At 40.4% G+C, this 25,421-nt stretch overlaps 4 protein-coding genes across 4 annotated transcripts; 3 read left to right on the top strand and 1 right to left on the bottom strand.

Annotated features, from left to right (window-relative positions):
• The first annotated feature begins 231 nt into the window (after window positions 1–231).
• Window positions 232–3,274, top strand: LOC104929672 (uncharacterized). Its single transcript, XM_019262136.2, has 7 exons — window positions 232–341; window positions 941–1,041; window positions 1,806–1,834; window positions 1,924–1,999; window positions 2,102–2,239; window positions 2,325–2,419; window positions 2,500–3,274. Exons 2-7 carry the CDS (start codon window positions 948–950, stop codon window positions 2,818–2,820), a joined length of 753 nt encoding a protein of 250 aa, XP_019117681.1. The 5' UTR covers window positions 232–341; window positions 941–947; the 3' UTR covers window positions 2,821–3,274.
• Window positions 3,275–3,372: 98 nt separating this feature from the next.
• On the bottom strand, window positions 3,373–7,225 carry sf3a2 (splicing factor 3a, subunit 2). The gene is made up of 8 exons (XM_010744233.3): window positions 7,096–7,225; window positions 6,204–6,476; window positions 6,039–6,085; window positions 5,131–5,240; window positions 4,966–5,015; window positions 4,181–4,321; window positions 4,027–4,095; window positions 3,373–3,918 (listed from the first exon to the last, which is right to left on the bottom strand). The coding sequence occupies exons 2-8, from the start codon at window positions 6,399–6,401 to the stop codon at window positions 3,643–3,645; spliced, it is 891 nt and encodes a 296-aa protein (XP_010742535.1). The 5' UTR covers window positions 6,402–6,476; window positions 7,096–7,225; the 3' UTR covers window positions 3,373–3,642.
• A 2,909-nt stretch (window positions 7,226–10,134) lies between these two features.
• plekhj1 (pleckstrin homology domain containing, family J member 1) lies at window positions 10,135–15,248 on the top strand. The gene is made up of 6 exons (XM_010744234.3): window positions 10,135–10,631; window positions 10,746–10,813; window positions 10,924–10,990; window positions 11,138–11,228; window positions 12,804–12,867; window positions 13,968–15,248. Exons 1-6 carry the CDS (start codon window positions 10,538–10,540, stop codon window positions 14,058–14,060), a joined length of 477 nt encoding a protein of 158 aa, XP_010742536.1. The 5' UTR covers window positions 10,135–10,537; the 3' UTR covers window positions 14,061–15,248.
• A 1,114-nt stretch (window positions 15,249–16,362) lies between these two features.
• LOC104929656 (fizzy-related protein homolog) lies at window positions 16,363–24,668 on the top strand. Its single transcript, XM_010744236.3, has 14 exons — window positions 16,363–16,543; window positions 17,701–17,774; window positions 18,237–18,365; window positions 18,576–18,639; window positions 20,213–20,343; window positions 20,655–20,740; window positions 20,838–21,021; window positions 21,217–21,282; window positions 21,571–21,673; window positions 21,762–21,946; window positions 22,068–22,301; window positions 22,478–22,582; window positions 22,974–23,066; window positions 23,149–24,668. The coding sequence occupies exons 2-14, from the start codon at window positions 17,706–17,708 to the stop codon at window positions 23,188–23,190; spliced, it is 1,491 nt and encodes a 496-aa protein (XP_010742538.1). The 5' UTR covers window positions 16,363–16,543; window positions 17,701–17,705; the 3' UTR covers window positions 23,191–24,668.
• The last annotated feature ends 753 nt before the right edge of the window (window positions 24,669–25,421 follow it).

Genomic DNA, 25,421 nt, shown 5'->3' with positions numbered 1-25,421 from the left:
GACCTGTAACTCCTTTGATACTAAATATAATATTTTAATAAGATTTTTCCAACATTGCTCAGAGTTTTCCAAAACTTGGGTATGACTTGTTGCCTTCCTCGTCCCCTCTGAGCCCTCTCTTTGGATTTGACAGCTGTAAGATCCATGTTAATGTCAACCCTGCCTCAGTCAACACCTCTGACTGACACTCTATTCTTTTTGTTTTTTCATTCTCTGGCACCTGTGCTTGGCTGTCAGACAGTTCAGAGCGTGACTCTGCCGCCATCTCTGCGCAGGAACAACAGGCTCTGTGACAAAAGTTCCCACGACGCCGCCCGAGGGCCCCACAAATGTCGAGGCAGGTAGGTCAGGTCCTTATTTCTATCAGGATCAAAGGTTAGGCTCCATTGTGGGAAAGGCTAGCTAGGAGTATAATGGTAACATCAGCGCTTTTCTTTTTGTGTATTTATACGCAGTGTGTATCCATCTGTCTCTCCTGGGGCATTGCTTTAGCTATTTATAGGGCTGTTGGGACATTAGCACAGTGTCTGTGTAGAAATGTCATGTAAGACATAAGGGCCTCACGGCATTCATCTGTGAATGTGAAGGTCAGGAAACTGCTTCAGTTTTATTCATAAACTGGAGAAGCTGACCTTTTACTTGTGTCTTTTTGTGACGCCAAAATGAAACCCTGACAAGACAATGGAAATAATTTTTCTTCTATAGTAAAAAGGGAAGAATACCAATAAGGATGACTGCATCCACACTGTATTCCTCTGAATCCTTTTGTTTCTGGAAGGTGACAGCTGCGAGAAAAGCATTCATACAAACACCAACAATCCATAAGCTGAACTGTCATACGGCCACTTTTATATGCAAAGCTTTGTGTAATAAATATGTATTTAAGCAAACTCAGTTTGAGTCATCTTCTTCTTCATTGCTGTCACTCTTACTCTCCCAGGGAAGGGATGGAAGAAAGCTTTGAGACATTTGAAGAGGAGTTAGGGCTACCAAGAGCAGATCCTCCTCCACAGAAGCCTGTTCGACAGATCCGCAGACCAGGTGGCGACACACACACACACACACACACACACACAGAGAGAGAGAGAGAGAGAGAGAGAGAGAAACTGTAATGCCACATAAAAGCCTCCATCCATTGTACATATATTGTACAACTCTATAAATACTTTGGAGCAGCAGTGCAGGGAGCCACTGAAATATGACCCTTGGTCAAAGGCAACACAGTGCACCTCTGCCGTGCTGAATGGATGGTGGGTGTAATATGCCTCAGTCTCTCCAAACTCACAAAGACCTCCTTGTGAGACAGAGCTCTTAAAAGTCTAAAAACGCCATGAGGGAGAATGTATTTTTATTTGCCAGCAGTTTGGTCCAGACTGAAATCATTTTGTACAGTCTTTTATAACCCCAGAGGATGATGACCCTGAATGACTTCAGTGATCACCTGACTTTTTCTCTAGCTCCACTATCAAGGAGACATTTGTGGTTTTGAGTGAACTCTAACAACTATAGCATGTGAAAATCACATTGAAATGTATGATTATTATTTTATTACTGTCAAATTAAACTACAAAATAAATGGACATATTAGTATTTAGCTCAACAGATTCAAAAGTTTGGCACAGTAGATATGTATTTTGTGTAAATGAGAGGTTAATAAAAATTTAAGCATATGTCAGGCAACAATAATGTACAAGTATACATCAAATGAATAAATGCCAGGTTGAGTGAATGGTTGTTTGGGCTTCCATTTGTTGTTTATGGTTTATGATATCACCCCTCAGTAAATCTCCATCTGTCTGTTTCAGAAATGTACGCTACACGAAGAGTCAGAGAGGTTGGTTAGAAAACAACATGACCAGTTTTTCACAGTATTTACATCCTTGATATATCTTTTCCTCTAAGCTACGAGTTGTTCTCCAATAGGAAATGGCTCCGGTTCCACAGCAACCAAGAGGAGAGCCCAGAGCTTTACACAGGGAACCCAGCCACCCCAGAGCAAGTGAGTAATCCTCATCATGCTGCTTAACCCTTCTCAGCTTTTAATGTTTAGATTACAACATTAAAAGCTCCCGCCCTCTCCTCTTTCTTGTAATTCCTTCAGCATCCTTGCACAAGCAAGCAGTGTCCACGCAAAGCACGAGCCAGCTTGAAACACCGTGGGAGAATGTCACCCTCAACCGCTGTCTGTTTGTGGTTGTTACCATCCTGGTGCTCACCTCAGGCTTTCAGAGGCTACACGGCAAGTAAACCAGCAGACAAAAGTAGGACCAGAGCTAGAAAATGACAAACCTGCTGTGGCTGAGTGGTCTCTTTTCAAAATACAGAAACTCTGCGTGGTCAGAGGACAGTGGAGGAGGAGGAAGAATACGACCTAGCAGTAAGACGGTCATGCATATTACGACACAGACAACCATCAGAGGTAAAGACACCTTGGTGATTGGTTTATTTTTCGTTTTTAATTTGTGCTGTCAACTACTACACGTGTTCTCTGCACTCTAGCCTGAGACAAGTCTGTGGGATATCATGTTTTGGTGGCTGCCAGACCTTGATGATGATGAAGAGGATGAGGAGGAGGAGGAAGATGATGACATAGAGGTCAAAAGAAGAAAGCCAAAAAGAGGAGGGACAGTACAAACATGGAGAGGTCTAAGAAACAAGCCACTACCTGACAAAAACCTCATGAAGCGAAGAGGAGGAAAATTAAAGAACAGGAGGGCCAAGAAAGTAAGAGATGAAGAAATCAAAGACAAGAACAAAAGAGACAAAACAGAGGAACCTGAAGAAGCAGTAGATGATGAAGATGGGGATGAAGTAAACTAGGAGGCAGCGCACAAGATCAAAAAGTCTGAGAAACAGAAAGAGAAGAAATAATCTCAAAAGGGATGAGTTGATCAGTTTTTATCTAAATCAATTTGATCTTTTATTAAAAGGTGGTAATATTGAATTCATTTAATACATTTTCTGTCAAACTGACTCAAATGTAACGTGTCCTTCCATTTAAATGACTGGACACAATCAGTCAGCTTTTTGTTTTGTTGCTATGATTTTGTGTAATGGAGCTTTGATCTGTAAAGATGTTTGCATTTTCATTTCAGTTAATCCTGCTGCTTTATTTTAACTCTGTGTAATCATTTACTTCCCTTTAGAAAGTTATAAAACATCTTTAATAAGTTGCTCATCAGTTGTGATACTTCAGTTAACTGTCAATAGTATGCAGAAGGTATAGTTTTCTAGAGTACAGCAAAATAAAGTTACCAATTATTTCATCATTTAGTCTGTTATGTTAAGTCTTCTCCACAGTAATCATATATGCTCTATACCGATAAATGTGTGAGGGTAATGTCTTTCGAAAAACAGACTTTAAGACACAAATGTTTTTCTCCACAGAATTTAATTACAAAAACAGCTTCTTAAAATCCATATCCAGAATTTAAGCATTTACACGGAACAGTGTGGTCATGTGGGCTGCCCTACACGTTTACATAAACCAAACAATTGTATAAAAATCTACTGAATGTGGACTTCATTTGTAGAAATAAGAAAAGTGGATGTGCCTGCAGTGTCTAAATGGACACTGTAGACACGCAGGGCAGTGTGACTGCACACCATGAAACAAAGCAATCATGAAACGCTGGTAGGGGATCAATTATTAGACATTGAGAGGCCATCAGGGGGAGGCGGCCTCATTGGCATGGGGGGCATGGGCATCTGAGGGGGCATATGGGGGGCGCCTGGAGCACCAGGTGGCAGAGGGGGAACGGGCATCCCTCCTGGCGGGGGAGGAGGCATAGACTCATTTGGTGGGCGAGGTCCAACGCCGCTCATGAGGGGAGGGGGGCGCTTCACTCCTGCAGGAGGTGGTGGACCGCTGGACTGGGGAATAGCTTTCTCCATTTTGAAGTGGAACTGTAGGAAGAACTGAGAGAAAAAACAAAACAAAAGAAAAGGTTAAACCACGTTTCCTGTTTTCAAATGAAAAGCCCAGTTTGGATTTGTGGTAACAAATGCTAATCAGCTCATCAGTACCTGTTTTGTTTCTCTGTTCCAGTGGGTCCAGAATCGGTTTTCGGCTTTGTCAATCTCTCTACTGGGCACCTAAAAGATCAAAGATCTGGATGTTATGTCGCTGCAAGAGGAAAAATACTGTCAGGAGCACAATAAAAGTGCAGCGTCCACTCACCTTAAAGGCAATAGTCTCATATGGTTCTGCGGCCAAAAGCAGGTACTGCCAACGACGATCAGGGGGTTCAATGCGCTGTTCATAAGCAGACATGAAACGATGCCTGGGTCCAATTCCTTCAGCGATCTCTGGGTAATCAATCTGATGCAAAGAGAAAAGAAAAAAAAGGTACCTTATAGATTTATCTTTGACCTCTACAGCTAAAAGTAACATAGTTATTGCTGCTGTTGCAAACAGTTTCATGGGTTAATGCACAGGGTGATGCTTTCTGATGCAATTTAAGTATATAACTTGTCATTTGGCCAGAAGGACCAAATAGTACCAAATAATACCTACACTGAGGGGGCACTACCTGCAGTGGTAAACAAAATTGGGAAGAGGACCAGGTACCAAAAGTGAGTTAAGTCCACACAAGACATATCATACTGTGGAAAAGAAAATAGTTGTGTTGGAAGCTGCTCCATAAAGAAGAGATGCTAATAAACAAGCTGCCTTTAGTTGAGCATATGGTTCTGTATTAACCAGCTGTTTGAAACTGAGAAAAACTCTTAGAATTATATTGTCAGCCTTGGGTAAGTGGTGATCGAGAAACTGGAAATATCTTTTCCCAGATGTTTCAGCTGTTAGTGGTGAGACAAGACGATGCTCAAAAGCCAAACAAAGGAAATAACTTAATCAAACTGCTTAGTTTTTATAGCGTCTCCCTCCAGCTGAGCTTTAATGTTGATTTGCTTGTTTAAGAATCTACCCAAATCCACAAAAACAAATCCAATCAATGCACTAACCTGGAAAAGTAGAGACTGCTGTCCGGTCTCTGGGTCCCTCTGTTTGGTTACTATATAAGAAAGACATGGATTACACATTAAAACACAATACATTTACAATAAAACCATTTTCAGTGTTATCAAAACAATGACTGGTGCAGCTTCATAAGCATGTAGCTAACTTACCTTTGTATCCTGGTCGCCCAATTTTGACAAACTTCTTGACCTCAACTTTAACTTTTGCTGGAGCTGGCTGAGCTGGAGCTTCTTTGGCCTCCTTGGCTGCTCTCCGCGCTCTGAAACAAACAAAATATGTAGTTTAACAGCGGAATTTCGATCTGTCAGTTCACAGGAACCATGAAATACAGTAGCTGATGAATAAGGGTGCAACGGTTCTGAAACCAACGACACAAACGTCACAATTCGTTTTTTCCAGTGTTGTTGTACTTGCTGTGTTTTCTAAATACAAAATAAAAATGAACTGTTCAAGTTTTACCCAGACTGTTTTAGCAGTACACCAGTTGCTAGTCAGCTAAGCGGATTAAGTCCAACATATAAGAGCATTTTCCAGTTAGTTAGTTTTGTGTCAAGACGTGTGCGGACATTGTTCAACTCGGTTTGTCTGTGGAAACACTTCAAACATGATGACCACATTGTCTGAATGTATCAATTCATAGAACGAGACAAAGGAGGAGGAGTGTTTATCTCTGTGGATATTTGGCTATATATGTTACGACATATGATCAAAGTACCTGAGCTGCACTACAAGGTGCTTTATTCACATGTGCATGTTAGTCAGTTGGTGGTGCCGCTCTGTGAAGGATCCAAGAGATTTTCCACAACCCATTTTTTCCTTGTTCAACACCTTGCTATGACTCAAAAACTAATGGTAGATCTGAAAAAGCTACTAATGATCCCCAAGTCCACACGACACACGAGTATGTGTAAAGTGGACTTGTGCTTTGAAAAGTGTATCAGTCATGGGGAGGTGACATAGACAAAAAATAAACCAAAAACCTATGAGATAGCACAACAGCAGGATTTCCATGTGTGGTGTGTATAGGGTACAGATTACAGAGAAAATGGATACTTACAGGTTGGTCTGATGTTTCTTTCCTTGTGTGTGAGCCAAGTAGCTGCCCTGCAAATACAGACGAGAGCAGCTTGTAATTGTCCATTTCACACAAGATACTCTGATGACAAATAACATCAAGTTTAGAAAACATAATGTCGGCACGTTTCGTGATTTGCCTCCTCACCTCATTGTTATGAAGCGTCAAGCAAAGTTTGCACTCGTACGATCCTAAATGATTCTTCATAAAGTAGGGGTCTTTGTTGATGTCAATGGTCTCCAGAGCCAGCTGACGTAACCGTTCTCGTCGATCACGGTTACTCTCGGAGGCAGACGCCACCCCGCCGCTCCCCGTCTTGCCTCCAGCGCGATGCTGGAAATCCATCTTTGCAGCGTGAAGAGCTCAGTCACACAGACACCTGTTTGACACTGGTACTCAGTGTGGATGCTACCTGATGATCTGCAGAAAACAAACCACATGTCGTTGTCAGAGATGTAAATAAAGTTGAATATTTACTGTTACTACTATTCCAAGTATTCCTGGATTTCAGTACAACAAAGTACCACGTGTGGAGTTACACTATTACTTACTGACTGCTGACTATCAACTGTTGTATTGATAATTTGCTCATTTATTTAAAGACAACTACATCCACATTAGTCATGTGTTTTAAAAACAACTCATCAGACTTCTGTTGCTTGTTTATACTAACTCGGTTACTACTACTACTACTACTGGGAAATTAGGCAAAACAGTTCCAGCCAATAGTTTTTTTACAGAAATATTTCTTACTTGCTTTAAACTAACTCATCGCAGTTCAGAGGAAGGTTTTGTCGGGCCACACAAACACACTCAAAGCTAAGCCGGCTACTGAACGTATTATGACGACGCTGATGCTAAGCTAACGGCGTTAGCAGCTGGTTGTTGATGGATTTTAACAAATGTGAGCGAGCAAACGACACGTAACACATAATTAGCTCTGTACGTGTTATAATAAAGTGGTTGGTTACCAGAGAAACGATAACTACACACGACGAGAGATACTCTAAACACTTTTTCCTTCATTCAAAACACTCACCTGCTCCACAGCGTTAGGATCGTGCAAACGTAGGTTTGTACTGCGCATGCTCGGTTGACTTCTTCTTTTTGGCGGTATGAAAACAGCTTCCGGTGTGTTTCCGCCACCTCCTGGACCGGAGCTGGACCACGCTGACCTACACACCTTCATAGACATATAGACATATATATGCACACCTTTACCTGACGATACCACCTGTTCTTACTGTACTCAGGGCCGCCGCCAGGAATTTTGGGCCCCATGACAATAAATCAAATAGGGCCCCCTCTGCGCAGCTGTTGTCAGCACATCACTAGGACCTAACTATCCCATCAAAAGCTTCACATAACTCTAATCAAAGGCTTGCAACTGTTTAGCGTCTTGTAGTTCAATACTAGTACGAGCACAATATTTACTGATGGTGATTTGTACACGCATGCAAGTCTGCACACAGTATGCAGTGCAGTTCACTAGTTGATGCAAGATTAAAAATCACCATAAAAATGTGCCATTTTTTACAGTATCAATGTATTTTTATTATAAAATTTCAAAATGGAAAATTCTCATTAATCAACGATTTAAAAAAAAGTGAATGAATTTAAAAGATATATTAAATATTCAATCATAATAAATTAACATCATCCTCTCAAAACAATTAAAACAGCAGATTTTTTTTAACTTAGCTGCACGTATGTCAACAATATTTTTTGGGGCCCCTGTCAGTCGTGGGCCCTTGGAATTGTTCTAACTTTCCCCCCGATACGGCGCCACTGACTGTACTACTGTCACACCGCGGTGAGGTCAAGTTGGGTTTTTGTTCTGTCTTGTTATTTTCTGTTTTATTTTGATATTTACCTGCCCTCTCGTTTCAGGTCACTTACCCTTCCTCATGTGTCAACGGTCCGATTGTCTTCCCCGCCCTGATTGTTTCCACCTGTTCCCCATTACCCTGTGTATATATTGTCTGCGTCTCCCTTTGTCTTGTGCCAAAGTGTTTCGTTATCAGATTGATCGTCAAAGCCTTGTTTCCTTGTCCGTCCATAGTCATAGCCTTGTTACTTGAGTGTTCTTTTGTTTATATTCCTCGATTGAGTGATTTTTTGTTGTAAATTCTTATTCTAGCCTTTTAGTTTCATAGTGTATAGTGTAGTGTTTTTCAGCCTCCTTCGGAGTGCTTTCAGTTAATGTTTTTTAGCCTGTTGTTTTTCCTCTTGGTGAGTGATTTTGATTTTGATAACCTTTTCATAAAGTAGTTTAGAGTTTTTCCTCCCTTGGAGTGATTTTTGTTTTCTCTAGTTTAGGCCTGTTTTTCATAGCCTACCATAGCCTCACTCGGTCGAGGGTTTTTTTGTTATTTCAATAAAAAGATCATTGACACCTCTGCGCCTGAGTCCTGTTTTGAGTCCGGCCTGACAACTACTCTTAAACACCAGTGTGGTTTTGGACAGTACAGCACATTACATTGTGGTCACTACAATAGGCTGCCTCAGTGGTGATAGATAGATAGATAGATAGATAGATAGATAGATAGATAGATAGATAGATAGATAGATAGACAGACAGACTTTTTATTACAAAACAACAACAAATATTTGAATACAATAGAATAAAATACTGAGGTAGAAAAAATAAAAATAATAATAAAACACAGAATGGGAAAAGTACACTCAAAAAACACAAGATATATAGGTAGATAATGTGTTAACTAAGTATATTTACTAGAGGGTACAAAAGGGTACAAAAAACTTGCAGGTACATTTCATGCCACTTTCTACTTCTTCCCCACTACGTTACAGCTTTAGTTATTACCTTCTAAATAAAATGTATTCATACAAAACAACTGAAGCTTATAAGATATGTTTTGTTATCAATGAAACTACCCAAAAGTATATACGAGCACAGCTGAAGTGCTGAACTTGCTATATAAGCTGTTTTTCTCTCTCATAGTCGCCTCCTGTTTTTCTACCTTGTGACTAGCGTAGCAGGATGTTGCAGACAACTCCTGGTGACCTTGCACTATGATAACAGGCATATATCATGTTTAAACTGGTCTGTCTCCTGTAGAAGCAGAATGTGGGCAACTGGGCAACTGTCTGATAAATACTTTGCTCATGTGTAACCCTTTGTCTCTCAATCTGTACCCAACTGTGTGACCTTTTTTTGCCAAGAACAAAACAATTCAAAGACAAGCGGCAACCTCTGTGGCTGGTAGGTTGCCGCTTGTCAATGCAGTAGTGCCAAAAACTGCAATTCCTCGAGCGACCACTTGAATCTGGCTACAGAACCGGTCATCCTCCATAAGCCTCCATGTTGAAATGTCCAACTTTACAGCAGAAATAAAACATGTTTACAGCCTGGTGTACAAAAAACGGTGTTGGTTTATGACAACTGTACTGTGGACTTTTTTTTTAAAGTCACCCGTTTAAATTATATCAAGGCTTAAAGTTATGCATAATTAACAGTGTGGCCGCTTTGGTTGACAGGTGGTTGCTGTTACAGATGGCTTGTTTGACCAACTGGGTGTTATTCAGCCTGTCTCATGATCCAAATCTTTGCCAGTTTTTTAGATTAGGGACAGGGTGTGCCAATATGGCATATTGTGCGTTTATGGGTGATGTCACGCATACGCTGTCCATTCTTTATACTGTCAGTGCTCAAAGACTATTTATTCAGTTTCACACCAAATTAATAAGAATTTCCAATTTGTTATAATCTCTATGTTCCATGGTGTCCATTTGGTTTGAATTATACACAGATGAACATATGAAGCTCACTTGCTCCCAACACGGGCTGCATTGTGCATTCTGCATATTTTTTTTTCTATATATATATATATCATATATATATATATATATATATATATATTATGTATATCTAGATATTATACTTTTTTTTTTTTTTTTATTATTTTATTTTACATTTTATTTTATATTTGGATATTGGACTGCTCCAGGACCAGGGGAAACCAATTTCGTTTCATCCCATGTTTACATGTGTTGTAATGACAAATAAAACTCCTTGAATCCTTGAATCCTTGAATTGTGAAAGTATGTCCGGTTCATGACTCACTGTCCGCTCAGTTTTACCCTCGTCGACTACCGTACTATAACTAGTGAGGAGTGTCTCCGCCTGCCAACCCAGAGGAGTGTGTATGTGTGTGTATGTGTGTGTGTATGTGTGTGTCAGTGTCCGGTGGTGTGGCATGAAGGAGAAGAAGTCTGACACCGCTTGTTATTAGCTTGACCGCAGAAATGACCAAACACACCCCGTCACATTTCGACACCAGACGGCAAGCTTAGCGTTCAGTGGACGGACAGACCTGTCTGTCACTGCTTCTTTGACTCTTTGACGCCTCAGCTCTGTTATTATTAGGTCTTCCTCGGTCGTGGGGATGGCTCGACCTTAGCCCAAAGTATCCCCGCGGACTGTCTCTAACCTGTGTTTTACTGCGTCAGTGACCGTGATGCGTTTCAACGAGAAGGAGCTGGTCTCCCTGAGCCGACAGCCCTCAGAGAAGGCAGCCGAGCTGGGGATGAGAGGACCAAAGAAAGGAGATGGTAACACGGTTTATTTCACCTACTGCTACTTTTATTTGAGTAGGATTAGCGACCATTGGAGATACCACACATCAGCTGTCTGTGTCATCTCAGTTCCCTTTTGTTTTCATGCAGTTGTAAAGAAGAGGCTAGTGAAACTCGTCGTTAACTTCCTCTTTTACTTCCGGACCGATGAGGAGGAGGTCAGTTGAGTCAACACCTTTTTTATATTGTCATGTATCCATTGTCTTTTACCTGATAATGTTAATGACAACCACAAATTAAATTAATGAAGTCGTTATTTATCTGTCAGCCAATTGGAGCTCTGCTGCTGGAGCAGTGCAGGGTGGAGAGGGAGGACAGCCAGACTTTCTCTATTGGTGAGCTGCAGGACCCTGAGGCACATGAACTTTCTCACATGTCACATGTCGCTGACTGGTTTCTTTTGTTAATATGTCACCGAGCAGCAAAACTTTTTGCATTTGCATCATGTGTCTCTGAATAATTGTATGTGTTTCTCTTTGCAGCATTTCTGGATGAAGCAGAGAGGAAGTATCTGTTTGAGTGTGACTCTGAGGAGCAGTGTGGAGAGTGGATAGACGCCATTATCAAGGCCAGGTAGGACCGACTGTTTAACATCTTAGGAAACAGACGCGACCATCATATGTTTGGTGACCTGGCAGACTTTTTTGCTAACAATTTGACTTAAAATTAACTGATAACACAGTGCAGTTTGGGCTTTGGGCTTTGATTGCTTGTGATTTGTCAGCATTTTGGAAAATATGAGGACTGAATCATGTGTCAAATCAAAATTATAGCTAAAAAAATAGTCATTAGTTGCACCTTTAGGTGTAATGATACACAGAAATGTACAGTGTGATACAGTTTTGCATATATTTGGTATCATATACACTGTACCTCTGAAACTAAACACTAAACTAAGCATATTTTTTATGTAAACCTTTAAATATTCAAACACTTTATGCCTATGGTAATTGAGCACTATGTCCGTTTTGTTCCGACTTAATTACAAAGTTATGTTCATATGAATGAACTAACTGTGTTCTGTATAACTTAACACTGTTACTTATCTGCAGCGATAAATGTTTCTCTGGTGTTGGTTGTGGTTTCAGCTGGTCGTAATGTGCAGTGAGATTTGAATAGCTTACATCTCAGTGTGTTTTAGCTTCCAGTAATAGACTCACATGGGGGAAATCGCCACAAATGAATGATGGGGCTGTTTTCAGAGACACAATGTTCACATTGTGTCTCGTGTTGAACAGTTTCCAACTGAGCCGTCACTGCTTGACTGCGTCTCGTGTTAAAGTTTACTGGAAAAACTATGATGCTCTCTCGCAAACAGGGGATGATCTTGTGCTCCAGCTTCTTATTTGTGTTCATTATTCTGATGATGCTACTGTACTGACAGAATATGAGCTGGGCTGATGTGGCTGACAGGCCAACACACAGCCAGAGCTGCTTGTGTGCTTGCTGGGTTGAACTTTATTCTCTAGATAAGGTGTTCTGTATTGAAGGTCCATTTTATAAGATTTATGTTTTCATTGTTGTATAATTACCTGGAAATAAGAATTGTGTTTTTGGGGCGACACAGTGGTGCAGTGATTAGCACTGTCACCTCACAGCAAGATGATCTTACCTGTGAATGTGTAGATGGTTGTCTCTTGGTGCCCTGTGATGAACTGGTGACTTTGTCTAGGGTGTCCATCCTGACGAGGATAAGCGATTACATAAAATGGATGCATGCATGGATGTTTTTGTGACCTTAGAGTGAGCCTTTTATATCTACAGAAGGAGTCTGTCCTCTTCCATGGACTCTGCCATGTTTCACCACCAAGTTATACAGTAGCCCAAAACAGACAAACCAACACTCTGGCACTGGCTCTAGATAGAGTGTTTTGCGTTGCCACCATAGGTTCTCTTACACATATGGAAAGGGAGGGTGAAGGGAGGTGTAGGCAGTTGTTTGCAATATGCAAACTTACTGCGACTAAATCCTACACTCTGAACCTTTTAAGATAGTATAAGACCCATAAAGCTGGAATGATTTGGTTTAAAGTACCGATCTGAGTTCATCAATACAAGCCGAGCAGCAAAGCCCCAATCCTTACTGTAACTGTTTGAACACTGTTTACCCTCGAATGTCAAATGAATTTGTCATCTCGTCTCTTGCAGTTACGAATTCATGAGGAAGAATCTGATATTCTATCGAACTGAAATCCACAGGCTTACTGGCAAGGTGAGACTCTTCACAGCAACATTTTAATACACTATATAACACACTGATGATGCTTCTATCAAATATACTGAGAAGAATTTAAGTGTGAAGTGTATTTGTGCCATGTTCCACCCCCTGAAATGCACAGTACCATTAATATGAGCAGAAAATAGATGGGTAGTAAGAGATTTGGTTAGAAAGACCCTGAAAATAATTCTCAATGAAAACTGTTAATAGCCCAGAGTGTGAATAAAATATGCTTTTTCAAGTAGCAAATGTAATTGTTAGTAATGTAATCTGTTAGTGGAGGCAGAAGTCTGAAAGATCTCAAAGTCTCACTAAATCTAACACAAACAATCTCCCCGACTAGACATCTCAAGGCGTAAAATGTGTTTTTTGTTTGTTTGTGTCTTTCTGTGATTTTGGTGAGCTTACCATTTAATATAATATTGATTCTGCTTCAATAACAGAGGATTTGTACACTGAGTTTTTGTTTTCTTACGGTACATTCAGACAGGATCAGGCACTGCGGCGACGTGTGGTGGTGAGGTGGGAGAGGGGAGGCTGCTGGGTGTGTGCTGAACACAACCGCTGTTAGACAACCAGGAAATAACTTTTTATTTCACTGATTAACCGGCTTTCTCGATGCCAGCGCTCCCTCACTCTCATTCACTGTCTATGTCTCTCAACCAATGCTTTCTGTCTCCCTCTTTCTCTTTCAAACCATCGGACACAAACCAAAGAAAACATACTATTGTAACAAATTGTGAGCTAGACACAGATTTAGAATCTGGGTACATGAAATAAACAAAGCTAGAACACAACAGGTAGAGTGTCAGAGTTCAGTTTATGAACTCCACCTGGATAACCTCAGTTTCAGGCTGATTGTGGAGGTTTGTCAGTCTGATTGTAACTGTGATGTAACGTCAGGCTGTGTCTTGGATCCAGCTCAACTTCTTTGCCACAAGTTGTTGCATTTTTTGGCATACATCGCAGCAGCCAAAACACACTAGCCCCACTCAAATGTATGGAAAAACCTGCGTTTTCACCGCAGCACTAGAACCTCTCTGAATGTACTCTTACAGTTTTTCTTTTTTACTCATCATCTGCTCTCTCCACAGGACCCTTTGGAGCAATACGGTATATCAGATGAAACTCGCTTCCAGGTCAACAATGGCCTGCAACTCATGGCTAGAGAAACCTCCTCCTTGTAGACCAGGATCCTGTGTCCAGATGTACTTTATCTTCATTTTAGGTTAACCTGCCATTCCAACATTCACTCCTCACTAGCTTGAAAACTATGGCATTACCATAAAGTACACAAGCCTTTTAGATCTTCACTGCTTTGATTGTACTGATATAGCTCCAGACGTATGGAGATGTTCTGATGTAGATTTTATAATGGGTTGTCTGAGGTCATGCAAAGTGACAATTCATTAGTTTATTCTCAGTTATTGCCGGTAACATAGAGCTGTGGGAGGCTCAACATTGTTTTCAGCTTAGGGGATTTTACATGTAATTATCTGTATCATTTATCTTCTTTGCCTTGGTTAATTGTTTGTCCAAAACATGTTTTATGTTCTCTGCTTGACATACTGTTATGTTAGACAATGTGATTTTTAGAGCCTCTGATTGTACTCGTGCTGTAGAGCTGTGGCTGTGACTTTCTTTTAGGGCTAGAATCAATCCATGACATATGAACATTTGACGTAAACTAATGTTAATCACACAGTTTAAAGAAGCTTGTGATTATTAGATACACTGTCTAATTCAGAAAACCTTTGGCAGTGTTTGCTGTCCTGATTTGAACTGCATGGGCCCTTTTGATCTGCTGAGTTGAGCCACTCCATTTTTGCTTATGTGAAAGTAAATGTTTAGCTATCTTAATATGTATTCATCATCTAACCTATTTAGACGTTTTAGTTTTAAAAATCTATACTTTTGCACATTACTGGGTGTTGAGGGTTGTTTATATTAGAATTTATAATATGTACTTGAACCTACTGTACCCTTTCTGTGGCACTTTGAATCAGATTCCTTTAGGTAAGCTGTTGGACCATGTTTGAATACCCGGCGTTTGACATGACTTTTTAATTGTCACACCAACTTCTTCATCAGTTTAGCTACAACAGAGTTGGGGCTGATATTTAGTTGAAAGTTTCCCAACCACATTTTACTATGTGGCATTGCTGTTTGTTAAAATGTTTATTTTAGCAGTTGGGAGTCTATAACCGCAAACATGATGTCATTGAATGTGACTTTATTTTTAAACTTTTGCACATGAAATGTGTTCAGTCTGTTTTTACATCTTGTTAGATTATATTTGTTTCACTGGCATCTCTCTTTCTTTCTCTCTCTTTATTTTTTTTTTACTAATAAAGACATTTGGAAGATACTTTAAATTCATGAAGTGTGTCGTCTGTTAACTAGAGATGTGTTTTGTTGTAACTTAACATGCTTGTAAATAATAGATTTAATACCAGAGTAATATCTCAGCTGTATCTAGTTTATTATGAAAAGCATACACATCTGGTAAAACAATAATAAAAATTAGTAAATTAAAAAAAAAGAATACCGTAAGTAACGAAATTTGAAAATATGTCTTCAATTCATAATGAGGTGACTAATAACTATATTTTGTTTCTACATGTATATATGTCACAGGTTCTATTTTGACCTCCTTGAAAATTTTGCAGTCTCACGGTTGGCTGTGGCTGAGGGGTTAGAGCGGGTTGTTCACTAATCAGATGGTCCATTGTTCGATCCCCGGCTCCTCCAGTCTGCATGTCCAAGTGTCCTTGGGCAAAATACTACACCACAAATTGCTTCTGAAAGCATGTGCATTCTGTGTGAATGTATCACACTATGATTAGCTCCTAATCCTGGCACCTTGCATAGCAGGCAATGCCATAAATGGGTGAATGAGATATGTAGTGTAAAAGCGCTTTGCGTGGTCAACCCCAAAAATGTGAAAAAAAGGAGTTTGTCAATATCTTAAACTCGAGGAAAAACAATGCAATCTCTAATCTCTAATTTCTCTCCACCATAACCACCCCAGACACTCTTCACTAGGGCCCAGGCAGCCCCTTTATACCTGTAGCCCCTCCAAGTAGGAGGGAAAATAAATTAAACATCTTCATCATAATATATCAAGCATCTATCATACAAACATTTTGATTTTATGTATAGGATAAATAGATGTTCATGTTCTCCCCCACTTCCACTATGGAGTCTAGGGGGCAGTCCAGGACCGAGCTGTCCTTCCTGACCAGTTTTTATATTTATAAATATATATTTTCTTTTCAGATGTTTTCTGTGACTCAGACTCCTGTCACTGTCGTTTCAGCTGTCATATTAATAATGTGTCTTCTTCGCATGTATCATCAGAAGATGTGTGGGCGGCCGTCTAACCGAAGAGGCATCTGTGTGTGTGTGTGTGTGTGTGTGTGTGTGTGTGTGTGTGACACGTTTCCCTAGCAACGCCAAATGTGTGATTCAAAAACAGTGACGTCACGCCTTACCCGTGATGCTTAGCGAGCCCAAATTGAACGGTCGGCAGAAAGAAAAACAGTCTGTGTCTTAGATGCTCCGGTTTTTCACAATAAAACGCACAAAAACAACAACACTGCGACTGGAATTGACGCCGCTGGGACGAATAATTCAACGGCGCGCAACGGGAAGAGTTTATCGGGGCACGGTAGGTGTTAATACAGGTGGAGATTGTGAACAAACAATGTTGCTAACGCGTTAGCATTGGACAGCTAGCGCATCTTACGTTAGGTAAGCCAGCTGAGCTAGCGTCAGCGTTAGCATCGCTCTGTGATTGAATTAATTGGTTTGTGGTGGTGTTAGTCTTCCGATTACACCTCAGCGATCACCGCCACGACTAAGAGGGTCTGTACTTAGTTGTATAAGTGCAGTCAGGTTGCTTTAGAGTCATATGTTTTTGAGTTTTCACAAAGGTAATGTAAGTGTTGTTGTTAGCCCACCCGCAGCTGATCATATGCACTGTAACTAATGTCACCATCCATGAACAGATTCACCGAGTCAGCTGCTGTGAGTGAGAATATTGACTTAACTAGTGTTTGATTTGTATTTGTGATGATGTCTCATGGCATAAACTGGAAGATATTTTATTGCCTAGCCAATTTATCACCTCAAAACAATTACGATGTCAAGATTTGTCCAAAAAAAACAACTAGAAATTCTTCCTAAATGTGACAATGTAAAATAAACCTTTTTTTTATTATCGCCAAGTTAAATATGTTGTTCACCTGATAACCAATAATGAGACACAACACGTCGATATCACATGAACGTCTTGTGATTAGTGTGATATTCATTGTCTCAGCTTGTCAGCGGTGTTGGCATTTAACACGGTGTATAAATATACACTGCAGTAAACAATTCATCAATCAGTGGACTGATTTACAGAAAATCAATAGCAATGCTTTGACATTGAATTTAGTTGCAAAGTGATTTATTAAGCGAAACATTTGCAGGTTTAAGCTTCGTAAACGTGAACTGCTTTTCTCTGTGCTACCTTCTTAAGAGTTTAACATATCTTCAGTTTGAAGTGGGTGTTTTCACCATTTTATTACATTTTACAGATTAAACAACTAGCCGATAATTTAAAAATAAAATAAAAATTAGATTAATTGATTATAATCAGAGATCTGTGCGGTGCTACAAGGCAATCTTATTAGTGCATATGTTTGTTAATGACAGAATTGTATACTTTGCACATTACTGTCAGACATCTGTGTCTCAGTAAGTCATATTTGTAACCTGTGCAAACGTGGAATCAGAAAATTGTGTATATGTTTGTGTTAAACAGTCTTATCCTGTTTTCAGGCATCATGGATCAGGACTATGAGTGCAGGCTGCTCAGGCAGATCAACATCCAAAATGAGAATGCAAGCCCCATAGTGAGTAATGAATACACACACACACGTTCTTTTTGTCTCTTATGTCTTGCCATTATGGCTTACACTGTTGACTAGTATGACTTCAATTATCGGATCATTGTCTTGTCCATTGCATGATGATCCCTGAGCCCCTCCCCAGAGGTGAGTGTTAACTAGCGAACGACTTAAGACGGGCGTAGAGGGTGTTACTCTCAATGTGTGAATAGGAAGAATTAACGGTTTAACAGGCCCGTCTCTTTCCTTTGACTGTGTCACTAGTGTCAAGTGATAACAAGACCTCACCGGCCAAATGACTGTGGTTTTGTGAATATAGCCTTCTGGTGTTAACACCTCAAACAAACGCACCATCTGCCTCATAAATTATTTTCCTGTTTTGTTACCAAGTTTTCAAATCACTGTCCAAGGCCTGTATGTGTTTGGCCTCCAGTCAGAAAATGCTGTCTCCTCTCCTCTCTTGTGCAGAAAGCTGTAGGAGCAGTGCGAGCTCTGACACCCACCAGCTCCCCCCTGTCCTCTCCTAGCAAGCATGGTGATCGTTTTATTCCCTCCCGGGCTGGAGCCAACTGGAGTGTCAACTTCCACCGCATCAATGTGAGTCTGCTGTAAAACACCCAGGACTTCACTGTCCGTCCTGTCAAAAGAACAGTGTTCTCAAGATCAAAGTGTTGATTATGGCTAATATGGAAACATATTATCTATTAGCATTTTTCCCTGCTCTGTTTTCTCATTTGTCTATAAAACTTGTACACAACAAGTTTAAAGATTCAGTTGAGAATGATCATTTATTTATTTTATTAACAGGAAATTGAAAAGTCGCACAATCAAAACAGGAAAACCAAAGATGGCACAACAGACAGCAACAAAGGTAATCAATCCACCTTTGTACTGGGAGACTCGAGGTGTGAGAAATAATACATTTTCTAATATGTATATTTAAATACATGAGATAGATATGTTTAAGTCTGTACGAAGTGATTATTTTGAAATGTGAACTATTTTCTTTATTTTTTTTACGTGTAGATTTCTGCCTCAGTTTCATACTCTGCTTGTCTTGCAATATGTTGTGTATACAGGATCACCTTAGTTATCATAAAGTATTCATCATGATAGTGACGTACCATGAGTTATCAAATCAAATTTAATTTTATTTGTATAGCCCAAAGTCACAAAGTACATTTGGCCTCTGAGGGCTTTACAATCTGTACAGGGAGTGACACCCTCTGTCCTTAGACCCTCGGTTCGAGTTAGGAAAGACTTGCCCACAAAAACCCTTTAACAGGAAAAAAAAATGTGGAAGAAACCTCAGGAAGAGCCACAGAGGAGAGATCCCTCTCCCAGGACGGACAGACGTGCAATAGATGTCACATGTACAGAACAAATCAACACAAACATATTGTACAATTACAATGAATGATAAAATGACAATGAATTACAATGAATGATAAAATGATTATAGTACCAGTGGAACCTGTGATGGAGATAGAGAGACACAGATGCACAGCAGCTGCAAATCATGAACTAACTATAAACTGTGATGGAGATATGGTAGCAATAATGACCATAGTAATATATGTAGTGGACGTCATGCAGGACCACAGCAGCAGCCACGATCCATGAGACATGTATGTTTACACAGAGAGTGAGAGTGAGAGTTCAGTAAAGGGAGATGTGACTGCATCTTCAACCAATACCATGCCTGACTAGGCATAACCCTGGAAGAGACAGACAGAGACAGAGTGTCTTAAGTCTACTCTTAAAGGTGTTGACCGTGTCTGCCTCCCAAACCCAGAATGGTAGTTTGTTCCACAGAAGAGGAGCTTGATAGCTGAAAACTCCCAATCTACTTTTGGAAACTATAAGAACCACAAGGAACCCAGCATCCTGAGAGCACAGTGTTCTAGAGGGGTAGTAACGTACTATGAGCTCTTTTAGATATGATGGTGCCTGACCATGAAGAGCTTTGTAAGTAAGGAGAAGAATTTTAAATTATATTCTATATTTAATAGGTAGCCAGTGCAAGGAAGCCAAAATGGGAGAGATGTGATCTCTGATCTTGGTTCCTGTCAGGACACGTGCAGCAGCATTCTGAATTAGCTGTCCTAAGTCCTAAGAAACTATACTGTTATACTGTGATTATCATGTTTCTCCCTGTTCTAGCTGTACATTCAGTGTGAGCTTTATCCCTTTTTCAGCTCGTTTCCACAGTTATCTGTCCGAGCCAGTCAAACTGGATAATTTGACCTTCTCTTGTTTACTAAGCCTTGGCAGGCTCATGGAAACTGGAGATAAAGACTAAACAAAGCTTAGTGAAAAATTCCCCCTGATCTTTACAGATGTGAGCCAGAGATTAGAAATTGCAAAGGGGGCCACAGTGTTTGAACTTCATCATTTCACCAGCCAGGTCTTGATTTCCCCTCTGTCTATTCCTCTGCCTTTAGCGGATGGCCTCGCTTATTCAGCTCTGCTGAAGAACGAGCTGCTCGGAGCGGGCATCGAGAAAGTCCAGGACCCCCAGTCAGAAGACCGCCGTCTGCAGCCGTCCACTCCTGCCAAGAGGAGCCTTTTTAGTGTAAGACAGTTAACAGTCACAACTTTTTTCTTTTTTTTTTTTTTTTTTAAGATTATTTTTTGGGCCTTTTGAATCCTTATTTTGATAGACAGCTGAAGAGTGACAGGGATGTGGAGAGGGAGATGGGGAATGACATGTGGGAAAGAGCCACAGGTCAGATTGGGACCCTGGGCTTCCATAGCAAATACTGAGCCTTCGCAGATGAGGCGGCTGCTACACCAACTGAGCTAAACGCCGCCCCAACTTTTAACATAATTGTTTTTTATGGTGGGTTTTTCCTGCATCACTAATCATCTGTTTGTGTTATGTAGTATTCTGTAAGTGCTAAGAGGGCTCTGCCAGAAGAGGATGGAAATACTGTCTCTCCATATTCTTTATCACCTGTCAGTAGCAACAGGTAATATATTCTTCTTGTCATTCCTCAAATGTTACTTTATCTATTTTTTTTAAAAATAGCATTATATTCCTTTAATGTGTTGTGTTGTGAATTGTAGCCAGAAACTGTTGCGGTCGCCAAGGAAACCTACGCGCAAAATATCCAAAATTCCCTTCAAAGTCCTTGACGCTCCTGAGCTTCAGGATGACTTCTACCTCAACCTAGTGGACTGGTCCTCTCTGAATGTGCTCAGTGTTGGATTGGGTACCTGTGTCTACCTGTGGAGTGCGTGCACCAGCCAGGTGTGTGTGTGTGTGTGTGTGTGTGTGTGATCTGAATTACAAACAATCTTTTCTTTCTAAAATAATGTTTCTGATCACATTGGATCTGCCAATTTTCACTGGTTGTGTGTCATACATGTACATCTGATGTAATCTAGCCTCCTGTTGAATGTCTGTGTTAATCTGTATTATTTTCTCCTCTCCAATCTTTTTTAGGTGACCCGTCTGTGTGATCTTTCTGTAGAAGGAGATTCTGTAACATCAGTGGGCTGGTCGGAAAGGGTGGGTTTCTCTGTCGTCTACTATCTACTGTTTTCAGATTACATAAAAAAAAACACCTCAGTTGTCGTAGAGCCTGATTACCAAAACTCACATTTTTACAGATCAAGCACAAAGTAATTTTCAGTTTGACCTTACAACGAGGCATCATGGGAAAGAGCTGTTACTTGATGTTAGTTACGGTGCAAATGGAGTTCTGGTGTGCAGCAGGCTCTGTCTTTGTTGTTTTTGTAAGTGCTGTTTGACTCTTGTAAGTCAGTGTGACATTCAAAGTGTGCTGTGTATTTTTAGGGCAACCTGGTAGCGGTGGGGACTCATAAAGGGTATGTACAGATTTGGGATGCAGCTGCAGGGAAGAAGCTCTCTGTACTAGAAGGACACACAGCAAGAGTGGGTGAGTTGAGAGAGGAGTCGCGGGAGTAAAACATCATCCAGTTGTGATGTTGCTTCCCTTCAATCTGCCTTTCATCCTCTGCTGCTAGGTGCGTTGGCATGGAATGCAGACCAGCTGTCATCTGGGAGCCGCGATCGGGTGATCCTGCAACGCGACATCAGAGCCCCGCCTCTCCAGTCAGAGCGCCGTCTCCAAGGACACAGACAGGAAGTCTGTGGGCTCAAGTGGAGCACGGACCACCAGCTGCTAGCCTCGGGTGGAAATGATAACAAGGTGTGTAGACAACGGATCACACCTGTTTGTCTGTGAGCTGCACATTGTCATCAGGACTCCTTTTTGTCACTCAACAAATTTCTTGACCTCCTCTCCCGTCATTTCAACTTGTTGCCTGTAGTTACTTGTGTGGAACCACTCGAGCGTCCTCCCGGTGCAGCAGTACACAGAGCACTTGGCTGCAGTGAAGGCCATCGCCTGGTCCCCACACCAACACGGCCTGCTTGCTTCAGGAGGGGGCACCGCCGACCGCTGCATCCGCTTCTGGAACACTCTGACGGGCCAGCCCTTGCAGTGCACGGACACCGGCTCTCAGGTCTGCAACCTGGCCTGGTCCAAGCATACTAACGAACTGGTGAGTTCATTCAGATTACATGTTTCTGTTTTTAAATGCAGTAAAGTTTTATGTGTGCGTGGCTACCCAACAAGTTTGTACGTGTAAATAATAAAACATGTTGCAAGGTGTGTTTTTTCTCTTTTGACTCGAGGATCTTTGAGCTAACCATTGCTCTGTATGTGTGTTCTCTGCAGGTCAGCACACATGGTTATTCTCAGAACCAGATCCTGGTTTGGAAGTATCCCTCTCTCACTCAAGTGGCCAAACTTACTGGACATTCCTACAGAGTACTCTACCTGGTCAGTATATTACTTTTATGGGTCTGTCTGTGTCTATGTTCCAATAGTTTCATTGTTACAACAGCACACTTAAAATGAAGCTACATAAATAATCAAAAATTATGCATTTGGTTTAGAAGTTTTTGAATTCTTCTACTTTTATTTATGCGTGTTGGTTAGGAAATTAGAATGAGCTCTGACCATAACATGTTTTTACTGAAGTGCTGCTCTGTAGAGCAAATGATTCAGCATCCATGATCACCTCCCGCTCACTGAGAAAGTGACAACAAAGCCACCCACACTGGAAGGGAACTAGAACTAAACAAAAACCTACTCTTGCACAGCCGATTGCTCTGATTACGTACTGTGATAATACTTCACATGCAGTGTATAATAACGAGTTTGTTTGCAGGCCATGTCCCCTGACGGAGAAGCCATCGTGACAGGAGCCGGAGATGAAACACTTCGGTTCTGGAACGTCTTTAGCAAGATGAGATCCACAAAGGTATTAAATCTCTCCATTTCTCACTTGTATTTATATTTGAGTCTGTGTCACGTCCCCTTATCTTTCTCCCTCCCTCTTCTAGGAATCTGTATCAGTCCTGAACCTATTCACCAGGATCCGGTAGTAAGAACACCTCTGTACTACGAGGGAGGCCAGGAAGGGAATGTATCTTTGCATGTTTCAGACTGTAAATGGGCCCCCTTCTTTGAGTATTCACCTCAGTAGTCTACAGAGGGCCCCCTGGATTGCCCTTAGTCTTTTTTAGCCAATTGTAGCTGGAGGTGGGAGGGAGCTGGAAAGGTTCACAGCCTGAGTGTCGAGAGCAGAGGAGATGCAAACATTAAGTACATACAGTATTCCACTTCCTCCTGAATGATGGAGCCACTGTCTCCACCAACAGACCAGTGATCTCTGTGACGAGGAGAATTCTGGGAGGCATTTCTCGCCCCATGTGATTGTTCTGTTTACAGACTGATTTGTGCTTACCTGCCAAATATTGAGTTTGTCTTTTTGATTGTCTATTTATTTTGTTTTTGCTTTTTTTTTTTTTACATCATTTTTAACATATAACATACTCGTGTGTTTGTTTCGGAGGTCGGTCAAATTTTCTTTTTATGTGTGTAACTGCGGCTTTTGGTTTTATCTGTGGAGTATGTTTAAGCCTCGCCGGGGTTTTCAGAAAAAAAAGACTAGCTTGTTTTTTTTTCTTTTTTTTATTTTACAGAAAGAAAATGTTTCATGTACACTGATAACAGATAACATAATCGTGCCGTTCGAGAGCTGTTTAAAACGGCCAGATTGGACAAATGATTCTGATCTCCTTTTTAAAAAAAATCTGACATCTGATTACTTAATTTTAGTCTAACAATTGACTAATATCAAACAGCATTGGCTCATTATTTCATAATCTCTCAAGAAAAATATTGTCATAGCATTCGGCACATCTTAAAAGAAAATAACTAAACACTGCACATTAGAACAACTGCTTCCAAAGGAAAAGATTGTAACGTGACTTGTGTTGAAGCTTTCACTCATTTAGTTTCTTTTCTTTTATAGAAAATCAGACAAGTAAAGGTAAAACATGTTGGTTTATCAGTGTAGTTTATAACAACACATAAAGCACACAGTAAAAAACATTTGGGATTAAATCAGAGTGAAATGCTGTTCTGTGCTTTGCGCTGCGTGTCTGCTAAGATATTCAAGCTCGGGGCACTTGTCTTTTGCTACTTTAGACCGTTTCTGTTTCAAGCAGTCGTGCTGTTGTGTTTTTGTTTTTAAATCTGATTTCATATCATCTGCAACATTTTCGCCCATTACCCTGTTTGAATGTTTGAGTCAACTAGCGTGCCACATTTAAACCAGTGCTATTTATTTGTGTTGTGTACAAAGGTTGTTGTACAGAAATGGCATGTTTTGTTTACTAATGTTATCCGAGGGAAGCTGATGGGCAGTTTTACTGCGAAACTATAGAAATTTTCTTTTAATGCCACTTAAAAATCAAGACGATGCTGCCAACTTGAATTACAGAAAGAATGTTAAAGAGAAAAATATTTCTGTACTGAGAGATAATCAACAATTAAAATGATCATATCTTGTACCATATGTCGTTGCTGTTTTATTGTCCAATAACTTGAGAATAGACGTCATTAAGTCAGCCTGCTGCTGTGAAGAAAAAGCGTCGGTAATGTTCTGCCATTCTTTCTAGTCAACGCTTTCTTAAATATGGTCCATATGTAGATGATTATTTACATTTATTCGTTTAGCTAAAAGCTTTTATCCAAAGTGACTTACACAAACGGTCAATGTACAGTCGACATAGATTCCATGAATCCACTAAGGGAAAAAAACAGGTGACAAAAGTATTTGCTGAAAGCCTGATGTATTTAAATATATTTGTATATGTTCCTTCATTACCATGAACATGCACTGTAGTTTAATTCTGATCAGCTACTATAACTGTACTGTGACTTTACTGGAGAACAAAGAACTAAAAACTGTCTATAATTTATTTATATTTTTGTGACCCAGTGGGTTATGGGCTGTATGCCACACACAAGTTAGTGACAACAGAAGAAGTACTGAGAGATGAATGAATTGTTGGTTTTGGTCTTTTAATGGGATTTTTTTTAATGATAAAGAAAAAAAAAAAACAGAATATGGCCACACTTTAACTTTATTTCTTGATTCCTGTTGAAGATCCCCAAAGAGGCTAATGTATATGATTGCAAAATTGTCTCTGTTTTCAAGAACCTGAAAGAAATTGTATATAATATGTATAACTATGTTTTTATTAGTGGATAATCCCCTGAAAATGAGAGTCGTCATGTTTTTTTATTCTATCTATAACGACAGACA

This window comes from Larimichthys crocea, chromosome XII (genome assembly GCF_000972845.2).
Source record: "Larimichthys crocea isolate SSNF chromosome XII, L_crocea_2.0, whole genome shotgun sequence".
NCBI lineage: Eukaryota > Metazoa > Chordata > Actinopteri > Sciaenidae > Larimichthys > Larimichthys crocea.
This window is presented reverse-complemented; position numbering and strand designations above follow the sequence as displayed.

Bases quoted from the DNA above. Each gene is read 5' to 3' on its own strand.
- LOC104929672 (XM_019262136.2), top strand. From the start codon at position 948: ATGGAAGAAAGCTTTGAGACATTTGAAGAGGAGTTAGGGCTACCAAGA. The intron at 1,042-1,805 runs GTGGCGACACAC...TGTCTGTTTCAG, and splicing joins TCGACAGATCCGCAGACCAG to AAATGTACGCTACACGAAGA. The intron at 2,240-2,324 runs GCAAGTAAACCA...TTCAAAATACAG, and splicing joins AGGCTTTCAGAGGCTACACG to AAACTCTGCGTGGTCAGAGG.
- sf3a2 (XM_010744233.3), bottom strand. From the start codon at position 6,401: ATGGATTTCCAGCATCGCGCTGGAGGCAAGACGGGGAGCGGCGGGGTG. The intron at 6,086-6,203 runs GTGAGGAGGCAA...CTGTATTTGCAG, and splicing joins TGACGCTTCATAACAATGAG to GGCAGCTACTTGGCTCACAC. The intron at 5,016-5,130 runs GTAAGTTAGCTA...TTTCTTATATAG, and splicing joins TGGGCGACCAGGATACAAAG to TAACCAAACAGAGGGACCCA.
- plekhj1 (XM_010744234.3), top strand. From the start codon at position 10,538: ATGCGTTTCAACGAGAAGGAGCTGGTCTCCCTGAGCCGACAGCCCTCA. The intron at 10,814-10,923 runs GTCAGTTGAGTC...TTTATCTGTCAG, and splicing joins TCCGGACCGATGAGGAGGAG to CCAATTGGAGCTCTGCTGCT. The intron at 10,991-11,137 runs GTGAGCTGCAGG...TTCTCTTTGCAG, and splicing joins CAGCCAGACTTTCTCTATTG to CATTTCTGGATGAAGCAGAG.
- LOC104929656 (XM_010744236.3), top strand. From the start codon at position 17,706: ATGGATCAGGACTATGAGTGCAGGCTGCTCAGGCAGATCAACATCCAA. The intron at 20,741-20,837 runs GTAATATATTCT...TGTGAATTGTAG, and splicing joins TCACCTGTCAGTAGCAACAG to CCAGAAACTGTTGCGGTCGC. The intron at 21,674-21,761 runs GTGAGTTGAGAG...CTCTGCTGCTAG, and splicing joins AGGACACACAGCAAGAGTGG to GTGCGTTGGCATGGAATGCA.